The sequence below is a fragment of the Drosophila biarmipes genome, chromosome 2R (genome assembly GCF_025231255.1).
Source record: "Drosophila biarmipes strain raj3 chromosome 2R, RU_DBia_V1.1, whole genome shotgun sequence".
Classification (NCBI taxonomy): domain Eukaryota; kingdom Metazoa; phylum Arthropoda; class Insecta; order Diptera; family Drosophilidae; genus Drosophila; species Drosophila biarmipes.
Genome location: NC_066615.1, coordinates 8,079,426 through 8,099,199, shown reverse-complemented (window position 1 = coordinate 8,099,199; position 19,774 = coordinate 8,079,426). Strand labels below are relative to the sequence as shown.

General features: G+C 45.4%; 5 protein-coding genes across 8 annotated transcripts; 3 read left to right on the top strand and 2 right to left on the bottom strand.

The window, feature by feature from the left end:
- Positions 1–693: 693 nt before the first annotated feature.
- Positions 694–7,948, bottom strand: LOC108026840 (transcription factor Ken). Its single transcript, XM_017098016.2, has 3 exons — positions 7,305–7,948; positions 2,975–3,144; positions 694–2,918 (listed from the first exon to the last, which is right to left on the bottom strand). The coding sequence occupies exons 1-3, from the start codon at positions 7,311–7,313 to the stop codon at positions 1,295–1,297; spliced, it is 1,803 nt and encodes a 600-aa protein (XP_016953505.1). The 5' UTR covers positions 7,314–7,948; the 3' UTR covers positions 694–1,294.
- Positions 7,949–9,729: 1,781 nt separating this feature from the next.
- Positions 9,730–11,730, top strand: LOC108026809 (trifunctional enzyme subunit beta, mitochondrial). Its single transcript, XM_017097972.3, has 4 exons — positions 9,730–9,890; positions 10,153–10,312; positions 10,378–10,552; positions 10,609–11,730. The coding sequence occupies exons 1-4, from the start codon at positions 9,827–9,829 to the stop codon at positions 11,617–11,619; spliced, it is 1,410 nt and encodes a 469-aa protein (XP_016953461.1). The 5' UTR covers positions 9,730–9,826; the 3' UTR covers positions 11,620–11,730.
- LOC108026811 (NADH dehydrogenase [ubiquinone] 1 alpha subcomplex assembly factor 3) lies at positions 11,649–12,923 on the bottom strand. Its single transcript, XM_017097976.3, has 3 exons — positions 12,601–12,923; positions 11,988–12,186; positions 11,649–11,932 (listed from the first exon to the last, which is right to left on the bottom strand). Exons 1-3 carry the CDS (start codon positions 12,849–12,851, stop codon positions 11,792–11,794), a joined length of 591 nt encoding a protein of 196 aa, XP_016953465.1. The 5' UTR covers positions 12,852–12,923; the 3' UTR covers positions 11,649–11,791.
- Positions 12,924–13,000: 77 nt separating this feature from the next.
- On the top strand, positions 13,001–15,325 carry LOC108026810 (ceramide phosphoethanolamine synthase). 2 transcript variants are annotated; one of them, XM_017097974.3, is made up of 3 exons: positions 13,467–13,587; positions 13,666–13,753; positions 13,880–15,325. In XM_017097974.3, the coding sequence occupies exon 3, from the start codon at positions 13,940–13,942 to the stop codon at positions 15,086–15,088; it is 1,149 nt and encodes a 382-aa protein (XP_016953463.1). In that variant the 5' UTR covers positions 13,467–13,587; positions 13,666–13,753; positions 13,880–13,939; the 3' UTR covers positions 15,089–15,325. The 2 variants fall into 2 exon arrangements, with proteins under 2 accessions (XP_016953462.1, XP_016953463.1); XM_017097973.3 differs by lacking the exons at positions 13,467–13,587; positions 13,666–13,753 and adding an exon at positions 13,001–13,266.
- Positions 15,326–15,897: 572 nt separating this feature from the next.
- Positions 15,898–19,525, top strand: LOC108026889 (TAR DNA-binding protein 43). Of its 3 annotated transcripts, none has more exons than XM_017098095.3 (7): positions 15,898–16,000; positions 17,386–17,640; positions 17,700–18,010; positions 18,067–18,271; positions 18,326–18,957; positions 19,017–19,163; positions 19,224–19,525. In XM_017098095.3, the coding sequence occupies exons 2-7, from the start codon at positions 17,400–17,402 to the stop codon at positions 19,293–19,295; spliced, it is 1,608 nt and encodes a 535-aa protein (XP_016953584.1). In that variant the 5' UTR covers positions 15,898–16,000; positions 17,386–17,399; the 3' UTR covers positions 19,296–19,525. The 3 variants fall into 3 exon arrangements, with proteins under 3 accessions (XP_016953584.1, XP_016953583.1, XP_016953582.1); XM_017098094.3 differs by having other exon boundaries at positions 15,908–16,286; XM_017098093.3 differs by having other exon boundaries at positions 15,908–17,249.
- The last annotated feature ends 249 nt before the right edge of the window (positions 19,526–19,774 follow it).

The following is a 19,774-nucleotide window of genomic DNA, read 5'->3' as shown; positions in this document are numbered from 1 at the left end:
GCGAATATTATCTATAACCGTCGCCTCGGTTGCAATCACGTTTCGATGACAGCGCCACCAGAGCGCGAAAAGTCGTTACTTTTTAAAGAGGGTGTTTGAAACTGTTCCTAATTGGCGGTGTCCGGCACACGTTACTGGGTCAAGGAGGATTACCATCTAAAATATATGATTATACTGTTTGTTAATATGTTAATTGTTTATATAGGGATTTTAATTTAGACGATTTTTTGGTTGTTTCCTTGAAAGTAATTGAAAGATAAAGGAATTTGAAAAATAAAGGAATTAAGTTAAATTACATTAACTTTTATATAAATTAAATATGGTACTTTTATGTATTTCGTTTTTTTAAATTGAAAGAATTATTAATCGAAAAGTTTGCGACTAGAGATGCCAACTCGGGCTTTAAAAAATACCAAAACATGAATATACCAAATAAATACCAAAATATTAACGGATTTTTAAGTCTCCAAAATTAAATGAAACCTTGAAATTTAAGGTACATGTTAAAAAATTATGTTTTGCTAGCAACCTGACTTCAAAATCAAAAATAATAATATTACTTAAGAGTACCTGCCAAGGTTAGCTGAATCCAGAAGAAACTTCTTCCTTATTAAATTTCACACAAAACACAGCGTCGGTTTAACATAAAATATATTTCTAAAAATGGTTGAAAGAGTATAAACAAAACGGAAATGCTTTTCTGATTTTATTACGAGCTTGCGAAATTATACTGTACACTTTACACACTTTAGTTGGCGATTTTAGGAGGGAATATGTAAAATCTTAACACGAAAGGTGTATCAAAAACTATAAAAATGTAGGTTTAGGTAATGGAGTTCATGTAAAACGGGTTGGAAATACAATAGAAATTAAAATACCTTGCGTATAAACATATGCTTAATAATAAGTGCTCCACTGTGAATGGACCAGCCGCTTAAAAAGAATTGGGGTCGTAGTGGGAGTGGTAGTGGGTGCATTTGCTGGGGTTGGGATTGGATGTCGAATAAAACTTAAATGAGAAAACAACGTGAGTGGCCACCGGATCGAGGATGTGGAGCTCCAGGCCGTTGGCGTTGGGTGAAAAATGATCGAGCAGAGTCGCGTGAATGTGTTGCGTTGGTAAACTTATGATTTAAATTTAGATTTTACATATTTATACAATAGGCAATTAAATCTGCTACTGCTACTATTTAAAATTCAGGTCTCTTTGCAATTGTCCGTCCGGCGGATCGCCTCGGATCGCAGTGGATCGGATCGGACAGATGGGATACTCTTGGAAGCCGATGTCCGGACTCTATTCGCGCAGATTCTTGGTCAGCAGCAGGTTGTTGTGGTGGCCGGACAGGTGGCGGACGAGCTCCTGGACCGATTCGAAGCACATGGAGCAGAAGCAGCAGCTGTACCGGTTCTCCGTGTCCGCCCCGTTCGTTGTCGTGATGACGTTCCGGTGAACGGAGCACAGGTGCTTCAACAGGTGGGCCTTCTGCTTGAACATGGCCACGCAGAGGCGGCAGGCGAACGGCTTCTCGCCCGTATGGACGCGCAGATGGGTCTTGAGGTTCCAGGACATGCCAAACTGTTTGCCACAGTACTCGCATCGGTACTCCCGCACCGAGGAGGCGTGCGTGTTGCTGCCGGCCAGGTTTGGCCCCGATCCCGAGGCCGACCCACTGCGGCCGTCCGGATGATCCAGATTGAGGCTGATGTGCGACAGACTAGAGAGTCGCGACTGCAGATTGGGCATTGCGGACATGGCGGCGTTCTGGTTGGACTGCCACTGGTAGACGAACTGTGGTCCCAGGTGCATCGGCATCTCGGGGCTCTGGGCTCGATTGCGCTGCGCCTCCAGCAGATGCTTCCTGTCCGGCGTCAGGGTGTCTCCGTTGAGGGCTCCGTCCTCCAAATGCGCCAGCATGTTCTTCTCTGATCCAAAGCCCGAAATGGGCGATGTCGTCGACTTGGCCAGGCGCAGTTCCTCAAGCAGACTGTGTGGATACGAGGTGAACGGCTGGTTGTCGCTCTGCGTGTTGTGGAATCCGGGTCGCCGCTTTCGGTGCGGCGTTACCACGTAGTTCTCCGGCGAGCTATTGATATCCGAACCATCCGACAGCGGCTTCATCACGTCCTTGTGCGAGTCGAAGAACAGGCCCTTGCGCTTCGTGCTCTCGCTCGCAGTCACTGCCAGATCGATGCCGCTGTGGTCGGATCCGGAGCCCAGGGCTCTGCTCGCCGAGTTCTCGCTCTTTGTCCGAAGGTCGAGTGAAAGGTTGACGGGATTTATAGTGGAACTGCTGTTGTTATTATTATTGTTGTTGTTATTGTGGTGGTGCTGGTGGTGCTGCTGATGCTGGTGGTTGCTGCTGGCGCTTATGTTGCTGTTGCTGCCGCTGGTGCCGCTGGGCGGGGCATTCGAGAGATTTACGATTTCGTCCGTGTCTTCCTTGTCGCTCTTATTGTCCTTGTGGGGGCAGTCGTCCTCGTCCTCCTCCTTGTTGATGTGGCCGCCGCCGCCAGCACTCCGCTCGCATTCGGGCGCACTCTCGCAGTTGTCGCCGGAGTTGAAGGCGGACGAAAAGTCGGCCGCGTTGCGCGACTCGTCCACGCTGTCCACCTCGTACTTGAGCGTCTGATCCGGCTCCAGGTTCTGCGGGCTGGTGTACTGCTGCTTCCGCCTGTCCGTCCGCTCCCGCAGACCGCCGCACTTGCTGCTCAGATAAGCGGAGTCGGTGGTCTTCCAGCTGTCCGACTTGATCTGCAGCAGCAGCAGCAGGTCGTGCAGGTAGTTCACATCCCGCGAGGTGATGCACGTCTGACCGGAGTACAGGAAGTCCAGCAGGAACTTGAAGTAGGTGGCATTCACGTCGGGGAAGTACACGGTGGTGGAGCAGTCGCTCAGGTGGGTGTCCTCCAGAAGGTTCCTTCGAAATACACAAGAAATTAACTAAACTCAAAGGCTTCCACTCAAAAGGGTTACCTTATCAGCGGACTGGCCGCCGCCAGGACCAACTTGTGGGCGTGCAGCTTCACTTTGTTCTCGCAGACGATGGTCAGGTCTGCAGGGTGCTCCCCTCTGAAGGCTGCTCCGATTTCTTTGAGTATGCACTCGCCATGCTTGCTGTATTGCAACATCAACATTCTTTGAAACTGCAAGTGGAAGAGCAAATATTCCGGGGATTGTTAGATTCTGCTATTTCTTTGGCCCAGATCATGGGTGTCAAATTGCTCAGAGTCCCACAAGGCTTTAGTATAAGTTCCCAGTTCCCTGTAAATAATAACGATCCCAACTATAGGAAAGTCAAGTAAGTTGTAAGACTCAAAGTTCTTCCGTGTTAATATATTCCACTTTGCAAGCTATAATGTCCTAGGTCAAGTTTTAAATTAAATGTTATCAGTTACTTTAAGTAAGAGCACTTTAAGAACTGATTTTGAAGCATTAATAAAACAAAAAACGTTATCATAAATATTTAATCTTATTAAGTTTTTTAAAGTTAATCAAAACTACCTATAAATAATTTGGAGTTTCTTTGTTTTTCCACATTTTAAAAGATCAACATGATGTAAATTGTAAAGATACCTCATATTAAATCGTATTTCGTAGAAAAAAATCTCATAAAATGTAGCTTTTGCGCAGTCGCAAATAGTAATGGGGGTTTTGAGAGTTAGGGATGTTATAAAACTCGACTTGCGGAAGTTAGGGCAATAGAAGTTGAACCGTGTAGCTCTTGTTCGGGTATTTACGAATGTATGTGGAGCATGTGGTAAAAGTAAAGCCAGTGAAATAGAAAGTTTTGCATGGGAAGGCTGTGCCGAGTCTGCTACTTTTTTACTTTGGTATATTACACAATCCGCCTTTCACCGAAAGTGTCGCCCTCTCTTTCTCTCCGTCTATCTTCCTCTTTCCAGCGATTGTGTCATGCACACACACAAGCACACGGCGCTTTGTGTTAGAAAAAGGATCGTGGAAAGATTCGAAAGTGCTTTCCATAACGGTCTAATGCGACACATCACTGGAATTTCAGCATGCGAGTGTCCGAGTGTGGGTATGTGCTGGCATTAACAAACTTCCCATAAAGCAATAGTAAATCTTTACTAATCAGGTTTTTAGGTTTTCTGTACTTGGTGTTTTTGTAATAGTGCAACCCACAATCGTCATGCTTGTGAGTGTGTGCGTCTGGTTGGAAAAGATGAAAGCTTCACTTCACAGAGCTCCGCTGTGGTTGTTTTTCATTTTGTTGTTGGCGGTGTTGCCTCCAAAAAAGCTTTCCCGCTGCGATGTGTATTGTTGTTGTTTCTTTTATGCGATGAAATTGTTACACTGAAATTCGCTGGCCTGTGCGATTGTGTCGGTGTACACAGGGAGAAAATGTAACACGATGTTGTAAAATAAATGATAACCCTTTTTAGACCTTTATTGGTTAAATTGGAATTGCCATGGGAGTATTTTTTAAAATATAATTTTATCTCAATACTTCTAGCTACCTTTTTTTAGCAAACCTCTAACTTTTTTTTTGTAAGCCCTTAAGTGAAAAGTTGCTAGGTCTAAAAAGCCAAAATTCAAAATCAATGCCTATCTATGAACTTTTCTATTTTTAAAGTGCTTTAAGAACTACGAACATTCGATATAATCTTTGCTTTTCACTGTAATTAAATATCCCACGAAATACAACATTTCATATGAAATGTTTCTATAAGTCTTGTTATTCCTGAAAAGGAACTATGGTTTGTACCTACTACGCTTTGAAAAGAAAGCATGTAAAGTATGTAATTTTTTTTAATTGAGGAAACTGTAACTTATGAAGAACTATCTCTCTAGCATCGACCTCCCCTTTTCGCTCCGTGTATCCGATTGTATCTGTGTAAGGTCTGCCCGCCTCTGTGTGAGTGTAGTGCAGTGGGGCTTTTGCAAGTGTGGGTTTATTGGGGGGCCACCATTATTGTATTGTGCAAGAGCATGGCTTGTAAGCTCTTTCGGCTGCGCCTGTGTGAGTGACTGTGTCTGCATGGACCCACAGAAAATAACAAACCAAAAAGCGGAGCTAAAGTTCAGCAGCAGCAGCAGCAGTAGATCTCGAAAAAAAGACTTCAGAAAGACAGTCTTGCTTTTTGTTACGCTCCGCTGGCTGCCCCCTCGGCTCCACCGCTCTTTCTGCATGGAGACGAACGAAACGTTCACTTTCAATAAAACTTGAATGACTGGCTTGACGGAGAGCAGGAGAATGGAAATGGGAATGTTGTATTTTTCATGGGAATGGGAAGCGAAAGCTGAACATGGTTGCTTTTTGCTTTTTGCACTGGAGTGGGGGATCGTGTGCCCATTCTAACGCCAGATAAATTCCAAAACGGTATTGACAGAGCATCTACACACGCAGAGCGTACGTGTATGGATAATTTATGCTTCCACGAATCAGGGCCGTTCACTTTCTACAAGTTTTTCAGGGGGTTTCGCAATCGGCTGCGAGCAGAGCATGACTGAGATCATTACAACACTCGAGACAATCCAAAGGTGAAAGTTCATGGTAATAGCTCCTTAAACTGAAGAAGGGATATGGATTGCGATTTCTCAACATTTCTCCTCTCTCGCGAGACCTACACACACACACGCACACACTGGCAAACTGGAAACGAGAATGAAAGGGACAAGGCAGACGAGGCGAAGGCGATCGGGAGGAGGAGCGAGGCAAAACAAAACGCGCTAACTCACAATGCGCGCATAAAATCACCTTTCACAAAAAGCTTTTCTCCTCTCTATGCTTGTGTTCGTCGGTATGTCTAAAGATCGGGGTATGAGCTAAACAACAAAACAGACACAGACGGCAAGACATACGGACATACGGACATATAGACGGAGAACGCAATCGTTTGTGTATTTCCACACTTTCCGATTTTTGTCGTCGTCATCGTTCCCATGTAATGTAAATGTAGTTTTACAATTACTCTTTCCCCCTTGCACATATGAACGTTCGATTGTTGTGTGGGATTGCGGATTGCGTGAGTGTTTACGAATATAAAGCACATGTGTCTATTTCCAAGTGGAAGAGAACGGGAGCGTGAACGGGAACGGGAATGGGAACTGGAAATGGAACTGATCGCATCGCGTCGAAGGCCTCAAAAGAGAAAGCTACGGGGGTTTTGAAAGTATTATAAGCTCGTAAAAGGTAAAAAGTTAACAAAAAAAAAAAAAAAACAGAAGGGAGCGGGCAAACCCGTTTTCCTCCCTCTCTGTCGCTCTCCCGCCTTCTCTTTCCCTCTCGCTCTCTCCCGCGCTCTTTCCCCTTTCACGAAAGCTCTCTTGCTGAAAAGAAGCGAGGGAAAATGGCAAGAGTCGCAGGCCAAGAGCCGCCGTCTTTCGTACTTGTTGTAAATGCTACACTCGTAAAAGTGACCCAAATTTGAATTACATAACTCCACAAGCGGTGCGATACGGAGAAAGATAGGAAGAGGTTTGGCTTGGCTTGGGGCCTGCAGTGTGTCCGTTTTGTGTGCTACATCTTGGATCTGCGTTTCAGAATATCCGCAGTTCCAGGAAATCAAAGCTTTCTCAGGTGCAGGCAGGGGAGCTGGAGGGGGCTAAGCCCAAGATCCGTTTGATTTACAACACATGTATGTGCATTGCAGAAATTAACCCTTTGGCCCCCCTCCAACCCGGACCCCCTTGGCGGGCAGCCTACGCCCATGGGCCTGCTAACAGCATATTTTGTAACATCTGCGCGATCGCCCTGTAAGTGTATGGGTGCGTGTGTGTGTGCTTTTTCACCTTCACTCTTATTGGAAAGCAGTTAAGTTGGTCCAATGCGTGTGTGCGTGTGCGTGTGCGTGCGCTGTGTCTTCAAATTTCATGACATGCATGCGGCGATCGCACAGACACACGGCGGCTGTTACGCAGACAAAAGCACGCGATGAAGGTCACTAAGCCTTTCTTGTCGCCAGTGGCTGTTGTTGTTGTTGTCGCACCGCTAATGATGTTCACTTCACGGCGACGAAGATTGGATCGCCACGAACCGAAGCTTCGAGCGCGGTTTGGATACGCCGCGATCCAATAGCAAACGATCCAAGCCGAGCTTGGAATGTTTTCGGTTTTCAGTATTCAGTTTTCTGCTTTTCTGTTGTCTGTTTTCTGTTTTCTCTACCACTATTAAGTTAGTTTCTGACCTTGGCTGCTGCTTTGTGTGCTTAGGTGCACAAAGAGTCGAAAACACGTATCGCGCACCACAAAAAGATCCGAGCCGAGAGGCCAACTTTTTATCTGCGCGATGTTGCAAGGCCCGGATGATGAAAATCTCGGAAAAGCTCGCTGGCCCACTCACCTCTTTCATTAAGTTGGCTGTTCAGCAGTTAGTTAATCCCAGGACGAAGATGGTCACTCACTGCGCACTTTCTGTTCTGATCGCCTATTCCCTGCGATCGGCTGTGCTGTGCATAGTGCTCACTGACAACTTTCGATTTCATCGATCATTCTGGGATTTGTTTATGTCGCGGCTGTATCCTGTATCTCGCAGGAGCGGATTCCCGAATTTCTCTTTGGCCTTTCCCGCGGCTGCTGCTGCTGCTTCTTCTTCTCGGCTCGCTCTGCGACGCAACGCAAGAAATATCCACCAACACAGGGCCAAGTGCTCACGGACGGCGGGCGCACACTCACAAAGTTCACACAACAGCACGGGCACAGCTACAACTACAGCAGCAGCATTAACTTTAACTAGGTTGAAGTTTTGTTTTTTCTCTTTGTTTTATTGCGAAATAAAAAACTTGATTGGTAAAACTTTTTCTGGCGCGAGCGCGACCGCGAGTGCGAGTGCTGGTGCGAGCGAGTGGGAGATCCGATCTCTTGCCTCTCTTTCGATTTCAGCTTCTGTGCTTCTGCCTCTGCTTTTGCCTTGCCTTTCCACTTTCGGTTTGCGCGCGCGCACGTCCGTTCACTCGGAGCCTTTTTTTTTGACTGTGCGGTGCGGCCTTTTCGAAATGCTCTTTTCGCCGAGAGATCGCTGCCGACGCCTCTGCCGCCCGCCAGCAACACAGCCGCGGCTACCTACAGTGTGTCAATGGAGTGTTCCGAGAGAGAGAGAGCCGTTAGTTCAGACGCTTTCGGATATTTCCCGCCAAATCTGAGCTTTCACCAGCTTGTCGTATGAAATATGAATTTCGGTATGGAGAAAATGTGAAAACAGACTTTTTTGGCCATTTATCGTTCAAAATAAATCTATTGAATAATATCCCGCCGAAACAAAGCTTTCTCTAGGTCTTCCAATATTGGTATTCATTTCAATATGCAAGAAAAGCGAAAAATATATTTTCCCATTTTCCCGCCAATTTGGAGTCTGAACAAAATCCAAATAATATCCCGCCGAAACTAAAGCTTTCAATATTCACATTAACATTTGACTGTATGGATAATTACATATGTAGTTATTATTTTAGTCTCTTGAGGTACATTCAGAATCAAAATTACAGAAATATTAACAATAGTCTGAATATGCTAAAACTTTCACTGAAAAACACACTTATGTAAACAAAAAGATGTATAACTTTTTAACCAATAACGCCATTTGTTTTCATATCTACATACCTATGTACATACCTAACAGAATATCTCTGACTTATTTATTTTAAAAAGATATATTTTAAATATATTTCTATAAAGTCTAACTATTAAACTATTTCCTGCACTAAGAGAATAAGATCCTCTTCTTTGTTGTATACCAGCAAATTTCACCTTGATCCCCAATAAGTTGCCATCCTTTCATTACTTGCTTCTCATTGTGAGTCCTTAACGATCGGCCATTTGAAATGCACACGCCGCCTACATTTGCATCCTACCCTTTGCTAACCCATTTATGAGAACAATCGCATTCGTCCTTGAACCTAATTTCTCCCGTTGGCAATGAAGGCCCGCACTCAGTGAAACTAATTGGTATGCAAATCGTCAGTATTAGGAAGCAATAAAGATCAAATAGGGTGAGTTTAGTATACCTCAGATTCATTTTAAATATAACTATTATTCTTACTTAGATTGACCAGTATAGTATTGGTCTAAAAATGGGTCTTAAAAAGAAACCCTTCTTTAAGAACATTTGCATACCGATCCCTATTTGTTACAGCTATCATTTACAAAGTGGTCCAAGGACACTGCTAATGGTTTCCTATTATGGGAAAGGGTATAGGCACAATTCGTAGGTGACGAATGGGCGGGCAGTTGGACATCGTAAACATTCATTTAATAGGATAATCGAGACGCAGCGAGGGTCAAGGCCATTGGAGAAATCTATCCCTTTATGGGTTTTCCTAGATTTCGATTTGAATATACATTGCATACGTATGTATATTGTTGATGAGTTTATGTATGTAACCAACACAGAGGATAATGATAAAAGTAAGATAAAAACTAAGAATTCTGTTCCGGAAGCAAAATTAATTATGAAAAGCGAAATGTATTTTGAATTAATTATTTTTAGCTGCTGCTAGTTTTGGATTTATATTAAGAATTCTGTAAAAGAAATAATTATATAAAAAATATTAAATTAATAATTTAAAAAGTTCTTTTCTAATGCTGTTTAAATAAATTGTATTAACAAATGCGGCTTTATAAAACAGATAACTAAAAAATAAATATATAATACGGAATATTCAAAGTAAGAAAATGTACTATTACAAAGTACTTCTTAAAAAAGGGTATTCAGCATTCGTGAGCTTTAAATACCGAGCTTTCGATTTTCGCACTCGGCGAATGCCGATAACATTCCGCGGAATCGGGATCCGGCGTCCATCTCTAGCCAAACAGCTGCAGTCGCAACACCGAGAAAAGCGAGAAAAGAAACCCGAAAACTTTCGCAAAATGAGCCTACAAAATGTCTGCCGCAGGGGTAACGCCTTCAACCTGTTGAACGTCTCCAGGAAAGGTGAGTCTCATCCTTACAGCGATCTCCTGATCAATCTCAGAGATCAAAAGTGTATGCTGCGCCGGTTGGACTTTGCCTCTGATAATTCATAACGTTTTGTGGCAGCAGCCGCCGATTGAATCTGAGAGGGCCAAAGTCCAAACTCGCCGTTGGCAGTGACGTCTGATGGGTGAAAGATAGTGGCTGGGGTACATCATGATTAAAAATAAAACGGAATTGGAAAGTACGGGAGGATAATAGCATGTCTTAACTCTTCTTGCAGTCCAATGCCGCACTTTATCGGCCGCTGTGGCGAACCCGCAACCCAAACAGAAAAATGGTCAGAACATAGTCTTGGTCGATGGAGTCCGTACCCCCTTCCTGACGTCGGGCACCGCCTACTCCAAGCTGATGCCCCATGAACTGGCCAGGCACTCGCTTTTGTGGGTTTCTAGTACCATATAGAACAGAATAGTTTGAGATTTTCTAACCTTGTTCCACTCAACAGGTCGTTGCTGCAGAAGAACCGCCTGGACAAGGAGCTCATCGACTATATTGTCTACGGCAGCGTTATCCAGGAGGTCAAGACCTCCAACATTGCCAGGGAGGCAGCCCTGGCGGCTGGTTTCAGCAACAAGACACCCGCCCACACCGTCACCATGGCGTGCATCAGTTCCAATGCGGTAATGCCATCCCAATCTGCTCCTACTAGTACGAATTTATACCCCAAACGTTACAGGCCATCACCACGGGAATGGGTCTCATTGCCACCAACACGTACGATGTGATCGTGGCCGGCGGCGTGGAGTTCATGTCGGATGTGCCCATCCGTCACTCCCGCAAGATGCGCTCCTTGCTTTTGAGAGCCAACAAAGCAAAGACCCTGGGACAGCGCTTGGCCCTGCTCTCCACCTTCAGACCCGATTTCTTGGCCCCCGAACTGCCCGCCGTCGCCGAGTTCTCCTCCGGCGAGACCATGGGTCACTCGGCGGATCGTCTGGCATCCGCATTCAATGTTTCCCGCAGCGAACAGGATGAGTACGCCCTGCGCTCCCACACGCTGGCCAAGGAGGCCCAGGAGAAGGGTTACTTCACCGACCTGGTGCCCTTCAAGGTCTCTGGCGTGGACCAGATCGTGGACAAGGACAACGGCATCCGTGTGTCCAGCCCTGAGAGCCTGGCCAAGCTGAGGCCCGCCTTTGTAAAGCCCTATGGCACAGTGACTGCAGCTAACGCCTCTTTCTTAACGGACGGTGCCTCCGCCTGCCTGATCATGACAGAGGAGAAAGCCAAGCAGTTGGGCCTGAAACCCAAGGCATATCTGCGCGACTTCCTGTACGTTTCCCAGGACCCCGTCAACCAGCTGCTGCTGGGACCCGCCTACGGAATTCCCAAGCTTCTCAAGAAGGCTGGCCTTACCCTAAAGGACATTGACTCCTGGGAGATCCACGAGGCATTCGCTGGACAGATCGTCGCCAATCTGAAGGCTCTGGACTCCGACTGGTTCTGCAAGACGTACTTGGGTCTGAACGAGAAGGTCGGCAGCCCCGATCTGTCCAAGTGGAACAACTGGGGCGGCTCTCTGTCCATTGGCCACCCCTTCGCGGCCACTGGCGTGCGCCTCTGCATGCACACGGCCAACCGCCTGGTTCGCGAGGACGGCAAACTGGGAGTGGTCGCCGCCTGTGCAGCTGGAGGGCAGGGAGTGGCCATGCTCATCGAGCGCTACCCGGGCGCCACAGCCGACTGAACACACAATTGAATCGACAAGGAGGAGAGTGCAGTTTGACTGCCAGATTGCTAGCTTTTATACACTTTACAACTATGCCTATACGAATAAAGAAATCTGAATTTTATAAAACAGTTTAATTCCTAACGAAGCACCAGCCTTTCAAACAAACATTAGATGTAGTTGAGTAATCCTATTCGGTCTCGTAGAGCTCCTTCTTGCGCAGTTTCGCCTGCAGAATGTCGTTCTCGTTGTAGGTGAGGTGCAATGGGGGTATCAGGGCGCATGCCACCATTCGGTTCTCGGCATTCAGGAAGTTAAAGGTGGCACAAGCCTGTAGGTGGAGGTTTTCATTAAAAGGAATATGATAAACGGGCAGGGGCACTAACCTGCTCTGTGCGAAGGATCTCCACGTTTATCTTGTACTTCTTCATGAATTCTATGATCCTTTTGGAGAGAGCCGGCGGCGGCGCTTGGTCGCCGATGCCAATGATTAGGACGTCTATTTTCGGTTCCAGGGTGGGAAAGAGACTGAGACTCTCCTCGTTGATGTCCTCGAAGCTGTTTACGTTCCAGGACAAAACCGATCTGGAAAAAATACAAAAATATATTAAAAATATAATAAGACATATTTAAAACATCTAATGAAATATGAAGAGTTGTATGTGAAATCTAAAATACTTTATATTTGTAAGAGATTTAAAAATGCATTTGTGAATTAGGAATAAAGATGAGTATTTCCTAAAAAATTATACTTTTTGAGTTTCAAAAACCCTTGAAAAAAAGCGCAATTTGATGAAACTAAACATTGTAATAGGAAATTTTAAATGAAAATAAACGACATTTTTACTATTCGTATACAGGATGCTCGACTTTCATCAGGTCTATTCAAAAACTGATGTTTCAATTTTGAAAACCCGGAGGATGCCGAATGCCAGAGCATTAACCACATGCAATTGTTTACATAATTGGGCCACCCGCTGCACACGCCCGTTCCATCACCTGGGAAAAACGGTTATGGGTCCAATGAGGACCATGTCGTTGTTGAGCCTGAACCCGTACTGGCTGTACCCGGTGACCATGAGTCCCAGATCCGTCTCGGTGTTGAAAATAGTGACTTTCGTCTTCCCATCGTGGTCGTAGGCCTTGCTGAAGTTTGCCGAAGCGGCGTGAAAGGGGCGGCTCCCTGTGCTGCGCGGCAGCAGCAGGTGGCGACCTTGCCGGCCCACGGCCCTCAGGGTCCTCGCAATCATGCTCCTGTGTTATAAAAGTAATTAATGGCTATTATAACAATTTAAAACTAGCAAAATAGACTGAAGTTGAAAAGCTTATCTGACCAGCGTGACCGGACCCGTCGAATTTGGTCTGGCCAAAAAGCTATCGATAGTTCGGCCGCCCATCACCGGCAGGCGATAGTTCGCGCTGCACTGGCCACTCTTCGGCTATTAATTTACGAAATTTACGAACAATTAACATAAACTTTTACATTTACCTGTGCGTTTTAGCTGTTACCCTATATTTATGTGCTGTTGTTGACTACGTCTAAGTGCCACAGTGTCCGCCGCCTGGAAGCCCCAACAAGTGGCCCGAAATCCTTCGCAGTCGGAGTGATAAACACCAGAATGTTTTGATACAGTGTATATTCGTGTGCAATGATTCAGCAAGGAGGTGAGTGGGGGCCATTAACTGAGCATAAAGTGCAATTGCCCCAGTTATAGGGGTTCGATCGGCCATTCGGGGCCCATAAAGGGCGATAATACCATATGCCCACTTTCGTACGGGCGCCCGCACACACACGCGCGCACCTACGCCTGATTGATTGCTGCGTGCACGCACACACAGGCGGCCAATTAGAAGCCCCGTTAATCGTCATTGGCAGTTAAAAGGTTACTAATAGCAGGTTTAATTCCTAGTGCCTTGCTAAGAGCTTCCGCAAATACCCCGATAGTACGTGGATTTAGATAGCGCGGGTGGGGTGACTGGGGCTGTGTATGTATGCCCGAGTGGGCCGATTTAGTCATCCAATTTAGACCATATTGATATGTTTTCCCTCTTTCGTCACTGCAGTCGCTCCCCGAAATCACCTCGATAAGAATGTGCTTCTAACGTTAGATTATGACTAATTTTGTGGCAAACACCCAAGAACCGTATTGAGGTATTAACTTTGTATTTATATTCTACTTGTTTAAGAGGGGATTGGTAATCACTTTTTCTACAGCCCATATTGCTTGTCGTTCTTCAAATATTATAACTGATATGCCTTCCCCTTTCGCTATTACAGTCGCTCCCTGAAAACACCGCGATAAGAATTTAGTGTTAAACGCTACCTCAGAGTGTCACCATGATCGGGCCCAGTTCGCAGATCAGCAAGATCCTGCTCACCCTGCTGTTCCTGCTGATCATCTTCTACGTTTTCATGGACGTGGAGCTGTACCTGCGCATCCACAACTATGCCATCGAGCGGAACTACCACACGAACGTCTCCCTGCCCCATAGCGTCGGCGGAGGGCAGTCCACCTCGGAGTCCGGATCCGGCGGCAGCAGCAGCAGCAGCACGAAACTCCCCACCGCCGCCGAGAGGCAGCCGTCCTACGAGGACCACACCTGGATATCCTGTGATATAAACCCGCTCTGTCATATCACTGTGAAGGCCATTTTGTTGGACCACACCAACCATTATCTATTCGCCCCGCTGGCCACCATGTTCGACAACGTGATTGGTTTCTCGCGCTCCACCTTCATCACGCCCAACATGATATCGTTTTTCCACGTGGGCGTGGCGTGCCTGGCGGGAAAACTGGTAGCCTCAGACAGCCTGGGCTACCGCCGGCTGGGCGTGCTGCTCTTCCAGATCCGCACCTTCCTGGACGACCTGGACGGGCATGTGGCGCGCGTGAGGAAGCACATACGCGGCGAGCGCTCGGAGATCGGCACATCCGGCTACTATGTGGACGGACTGTGCGACGGACTCGGCTGCATAGCCCTGCTGCTGGGCATATTCTTTTACCTGAAGAACAATCCGCCACGCAGAGGCTACTCGATCATACCCATGAGCGACTCGAAGGTGCCGGAGCCCACGATGATGATTCCGAAGATGAAGGCCACCACGAGGAAGGTGGCCAAGAACGTGATCAGCTTTACGGGCCAGCTGCTGTTGAGCTCGACGGCGTGGAATCGCTACATAGCCGTCTACCAGAACATGCTGGAGCGGGAGGACGTGAGCCCCAGCCAGTCGCATTGCCAGGACTACATCTTCAAGTCCACCTGGTTCTTCTGCGTGGCCTGGACGTGGCGCATCGTGAATGTCCACGCCCTGCTCCACTGCGTCCTGCTCAGCATATTCTGCGACAAACTGTGGGACTTTCTGCGCGCGATCCGGTATAGCGGTTATATTATCCTGTTAGTTGCTATCTGTTTAACTGAAATGCATATTCTGGAGGCCCAGAACTACATTTTCAACTCTACGGCGTGCAGTAATATTTCACTGTGATTTTATTAATATTACGAGAAAATACAATAATATTTGTGTAGTGCAAATCAACGATGCCTTTTTTATTGTGTATAATAATGTATCATAATTGTTAGACTGCTCACGTTAAAGTCGGCACCGCCAATCACTAATATTTCGAAACCAACTACTGCATTTTGTCATTCATGCAAGAGCAAAACTCCTTCAGCTGTAAATAATAAATGTTATTGATTAATAAAGTCTTGGTGTTTTTATAAACTTGAAGTTTGTTCTGTGGGAGGTATTTTTAGTACTATTTTAAATTTTCGTTTGGAATTTGTTCAAACTAAATATTAACGATAACAAGATACAATGTGGGAGATCGTTTTTATCGTATCGCATTTTATATAACAGCATTGTTTTAAATCGAAATATTGTTCCATCTTTTAATTCTGCCATTTAATTAAGAAGTACTTACTTTGGTAAAATAATTTAAAAAAACACTTATAAAACCAATTACTTTTTCTAAAAAAATTTGTTTAAGAAATAACACAAATAAAATTATGTTAAAATAATGTATAAAAGTAGAACCGAAGAAATTTTTTGGCACTGAAACAATAGACGGACTTTATTAGCATATTTTTGCGAAGCTTGAACTTTTGGCTAAATATAATTTTGATTCGTCAAAAAACAATTTTTTAAAACAAATCTCGATCAAAAACTGCGACAAAGCGCCAAAGCGGGAGAAAGTGAAAACTGCCATGTAGAGTCAATTTCATGTAGACAGAAATGTCATCGTTAAAACCTAATCGGTAAATCGATATCACCGATACTCCGCATCGACCCCCTCTCACATCACCAGCAAGCGGATACATACAGGAAAATCGGAACCGAACCGAAAGACCAGGAAAATATGGTTCACTTTTCTAAAGAAAAAATGTTGAAATATCAATTGTAAATATTACCTGTTTCTTACTACGCACGGATTGAAAGTGGATGTGCATAAATAGCGTGTGTTGTGTCGAAAAACGAGCGTGCAACGTGCAGTGAATACCAGAATTGAATTGAATTGCGTTTGCCTGGGTGTGAATCGAATTCGTGTGAGAGAGCGTGCGAGCCTAAATCTGAGATTCTGAATCCACTTGCCATATACAGAGTGTCACGAATAGCGAGTGCCCTGTGGGAGCGCTGTCAGGCCGAGTCAGATACTTAAGAGCAGCACCTAACTCCTACCAATAGTGTAAGAATTGTTGTGTAACCACCTCTGAGGACCTTCTAGGTGCAACTGGGGCTTCCCCGGTGTTTGTGTGTGTGCAGGGCGCATACGTGTCGCACCTTGCAACACACAGATATTGGGGCTCGAAACGTGTGTACATACCGCCAGTTGGGGCAGACCTAGCCGATTTCCTCCACTTATCGATTAATACCCCGATTTAACCCTCTATATTTTAACCATCATTATAGTTATAGTCACAATATGAACTATTATATGGTCTTTGGTACAATGGCATTTGTAGGTATAATAGGTGGTCCTATCTTCCATCACATAAAATGTTCATGTAACTTTCATTTAACGCAAAACAAGATGATTGATAGTCAGAAAATGTTGGGATAGTAGAAGCAAAAAGACGTTTTAAGTACCTATTATCACTACTTTATAATTACTTTAATAATTATTACTGATTCAGAAAGCATAACTGGATTTAACCCTCTATAAGGCAAAGATAATATAAACTATTATACGGTCTTTGGTACAGTGGCATTGGTAGATATAATAGGTGGTCATATCCTCCATCACATAAAATGTTCATGTAACTTTCATTTAACGCAAAACAAGATGATTGATAGTCAGAAAATGTTAGAAGAGTAAAAGCAAAAAGAAGTTTTGAGTACTAAGTATCACTACTTATAGTTACTTTAAAACTATCACCGATTTAGTAGTCACAAAAGACACCAAATATTGGGATAACAGTGGCACCTATTATTGTTTCTTTATAGTTACTTTAATTACAGATTTAGTAGGCTCAGGTAATAATCCTTATTGCATTACATTTTGTTCGAATTCCTTGCCAAAGCTGTCAGCAATTTCCTCCTTACTTTCATTTGTACCCGAAACCCCTTTTGTGTTGACTGGGTCATACGAGTATTGTGTGTAGAAAGCGTTCAAACTTTGCAATGCATCTGGAAAGAACGGATGAACTGAGTGAGTGCATTTCATGAATGCAGGGTTGCAGAATATGTGGGGTGCTTCAGATGATTGAATGACATGGTGGATCATTTCTGAGCGAAGTGTGAGACCTCCGGGGCGATGGAGATCTTTAACACCTTGTCGTTTTCAGCTGCCTCCTTGGTGATGGACTTCGTTCAAGTGTCGGAGGAGGAGGGTGACGAGCCCATCGAGCTGCCAGCCGAGGAAGATGGCACCTTGCTGCTGTCCACCCTACAGGCCCAGTTTCCGGGGTCCTGCGGTCTTAAGTATCGCAACCTGGACACAAAGGCGGTTCGCGGCGTGCGCTCCAACGAGGGCAGACTGTTTCCGCCCAGCGTGGACTCGGGATGGGGGGAGTACCTCTACTTCTGTGTGTTCCCCAAGGGTATGACAGCGTTGCTGCAACATAAGAAGGCATTCGAATTTATCCTAAACCTTCCACAGAAAACAAGCGGAAGAGCGACGATAACCTGGAGAACTCGACGGCCAAGACCAAACGGATCGAGACCCGCTTGCGATGCACTGATCTTATAGTGCTGGGCTTGCCCTGGAAGACAACTGAGGACAGTTTGCGGGAGTACTTTGAGACCTTTGGCGAAGTGCTGATGGCCCAGATCAAGAAGGACACCAAGTCGGGCCAGTCCAAGGGCTTTGGGTTCGTGCGCTTTGGGTCCTACGATGCCCAGATGCGCGTCCTCTCCAACCGTCACCTTATCGACGGTCGTTGGTGCGAGGTCAAGGTGCCCAACTCCAAGGTAACCCCTCTTCTGCTTCCATACACTGTGCACCAACTAATTCTCTGATCTTCCAGGGCATGGGACACCAGGTGCCTTGCAAGGTCTTCGTTGGCCGCTGCACAGAGGACATAAACTCGGACGACTTGCGCGAGTATTTTTCCAAATTTGGCGAGGTCACGGACGTGTTTATTCCCCGACCCTTTAGGGCATTTAGTTTCGTCACTTTTCTCGATCCTGACGTGGCACAGTCCCTCTGCGGAGAGGATCACATAATCAAGGGTGAGTTGTTGGAGATAAAGAAAGGATAATCGGCTAACAATATACTTTTCTTAGGAGTTTCGGTGCATGTGTCGAATGCTGCCCCAAAAGCCGAGCAAAACCGGAATCAGCAGGCTCAGAGCTACAATTACAACTCGGCCAACAGCTTCGGCATGCACTCCTACCACCCGCAGGGTAACCACATGAACGGCGGCCGAAATGGACACCACAGAGGTAATAACCAACACAGTGCTCACGGCGGTGAGAACCCCATCATCGCCAATAATCATAACAACAATAGCACTGCCGGCTACGGTATGGGTGGCAATAATTACGGCGGAAATACGGGCGGGGGCTACCATAACAACGGCAGTAATCACTCCAACGGCGGGAACGCAAATCGCCAGGACCCAGGCGCCCAGTACAGCAGTAGGCAGGCGAATTTCCATGGAATGAATCAGACCCACAACGGCAACGTGGGCGGCAGCAATGGCTGGATGAACCGGGGGCACCTGGACATGCCCAATCTGCAGGCACTGGGCATCAATTCCCAGGGTTCGAGCTCCTCCAACCAGGGCCAGAATATGAGCAACCAGTCGATGCTCAATCTCAACTCCTTGCCGATTAATCCCGCACTGGTCGCTGCAGCCCTGAACCAGTGGAGCCTGGTCGGCAACCAGCTGCAGAATCAAAATCAGGACCAACAGGCAAGCCTCAACACCTTTATCATTGTTTCAAACAAAAAACTCTTTCAGTTACTTCGCAGGGAGGAAATTTTTTATCCTGGATGGCGCAGAACGGTGGCCACAACAACGCCAACAACTTTGGCGGACGGAAGGGATCTAATAACCCCAACAATCCGGGTGCCAACGGGATGAACAAGCCAGACAACTCGGGCTGCAACGACCAACAGGTGTGTAGTTGTAGCATAGCCGAAGGAGAAACATTTAACTTACTTTTAAAACCATTCCAGAACGGTAACACCGGGTGGTCGAACCAGAGCAGCGGATCTCAAAACTCCGTGGAAAAGTCAAACTTTCTTTAAGGCGGTACCAAGAGCACGTTTGGGCACCAACTAATGGGGTTAATAATAGTTGGATTAAACCAAAAACTCTGTAGCTTACTTAAATACATATATATGTATTCTACAATTTAAAATTAAGAATTGTATTTAAAATGTAATAGATATTTTGATAAATGTAAGCAAAGATGACACTTGATGGATAACATAGCAATTTATGGAACTCTGCAAAATAAAATCTGCGATAAAGCTCATTTTGACGTTTTAAATAATTTGGGCTGGACTTTTTTTTTTACAGGTATTCGTTTTTTTAATTTTAACAAAAATTAAGAAAAAAGGATTTAAAAAACAATTTGCGCAATCGCAACTTCATTAGGGTAAAATCGTTTATACTGCAATCAAAAATGTCTGTTTCAAAAGAAAAGAATATAAATAAAAATAAGAGAGAGCATTTATTTTGTATGACAATATCATTTTAAATACGTATGTACGGTAGAAACTAA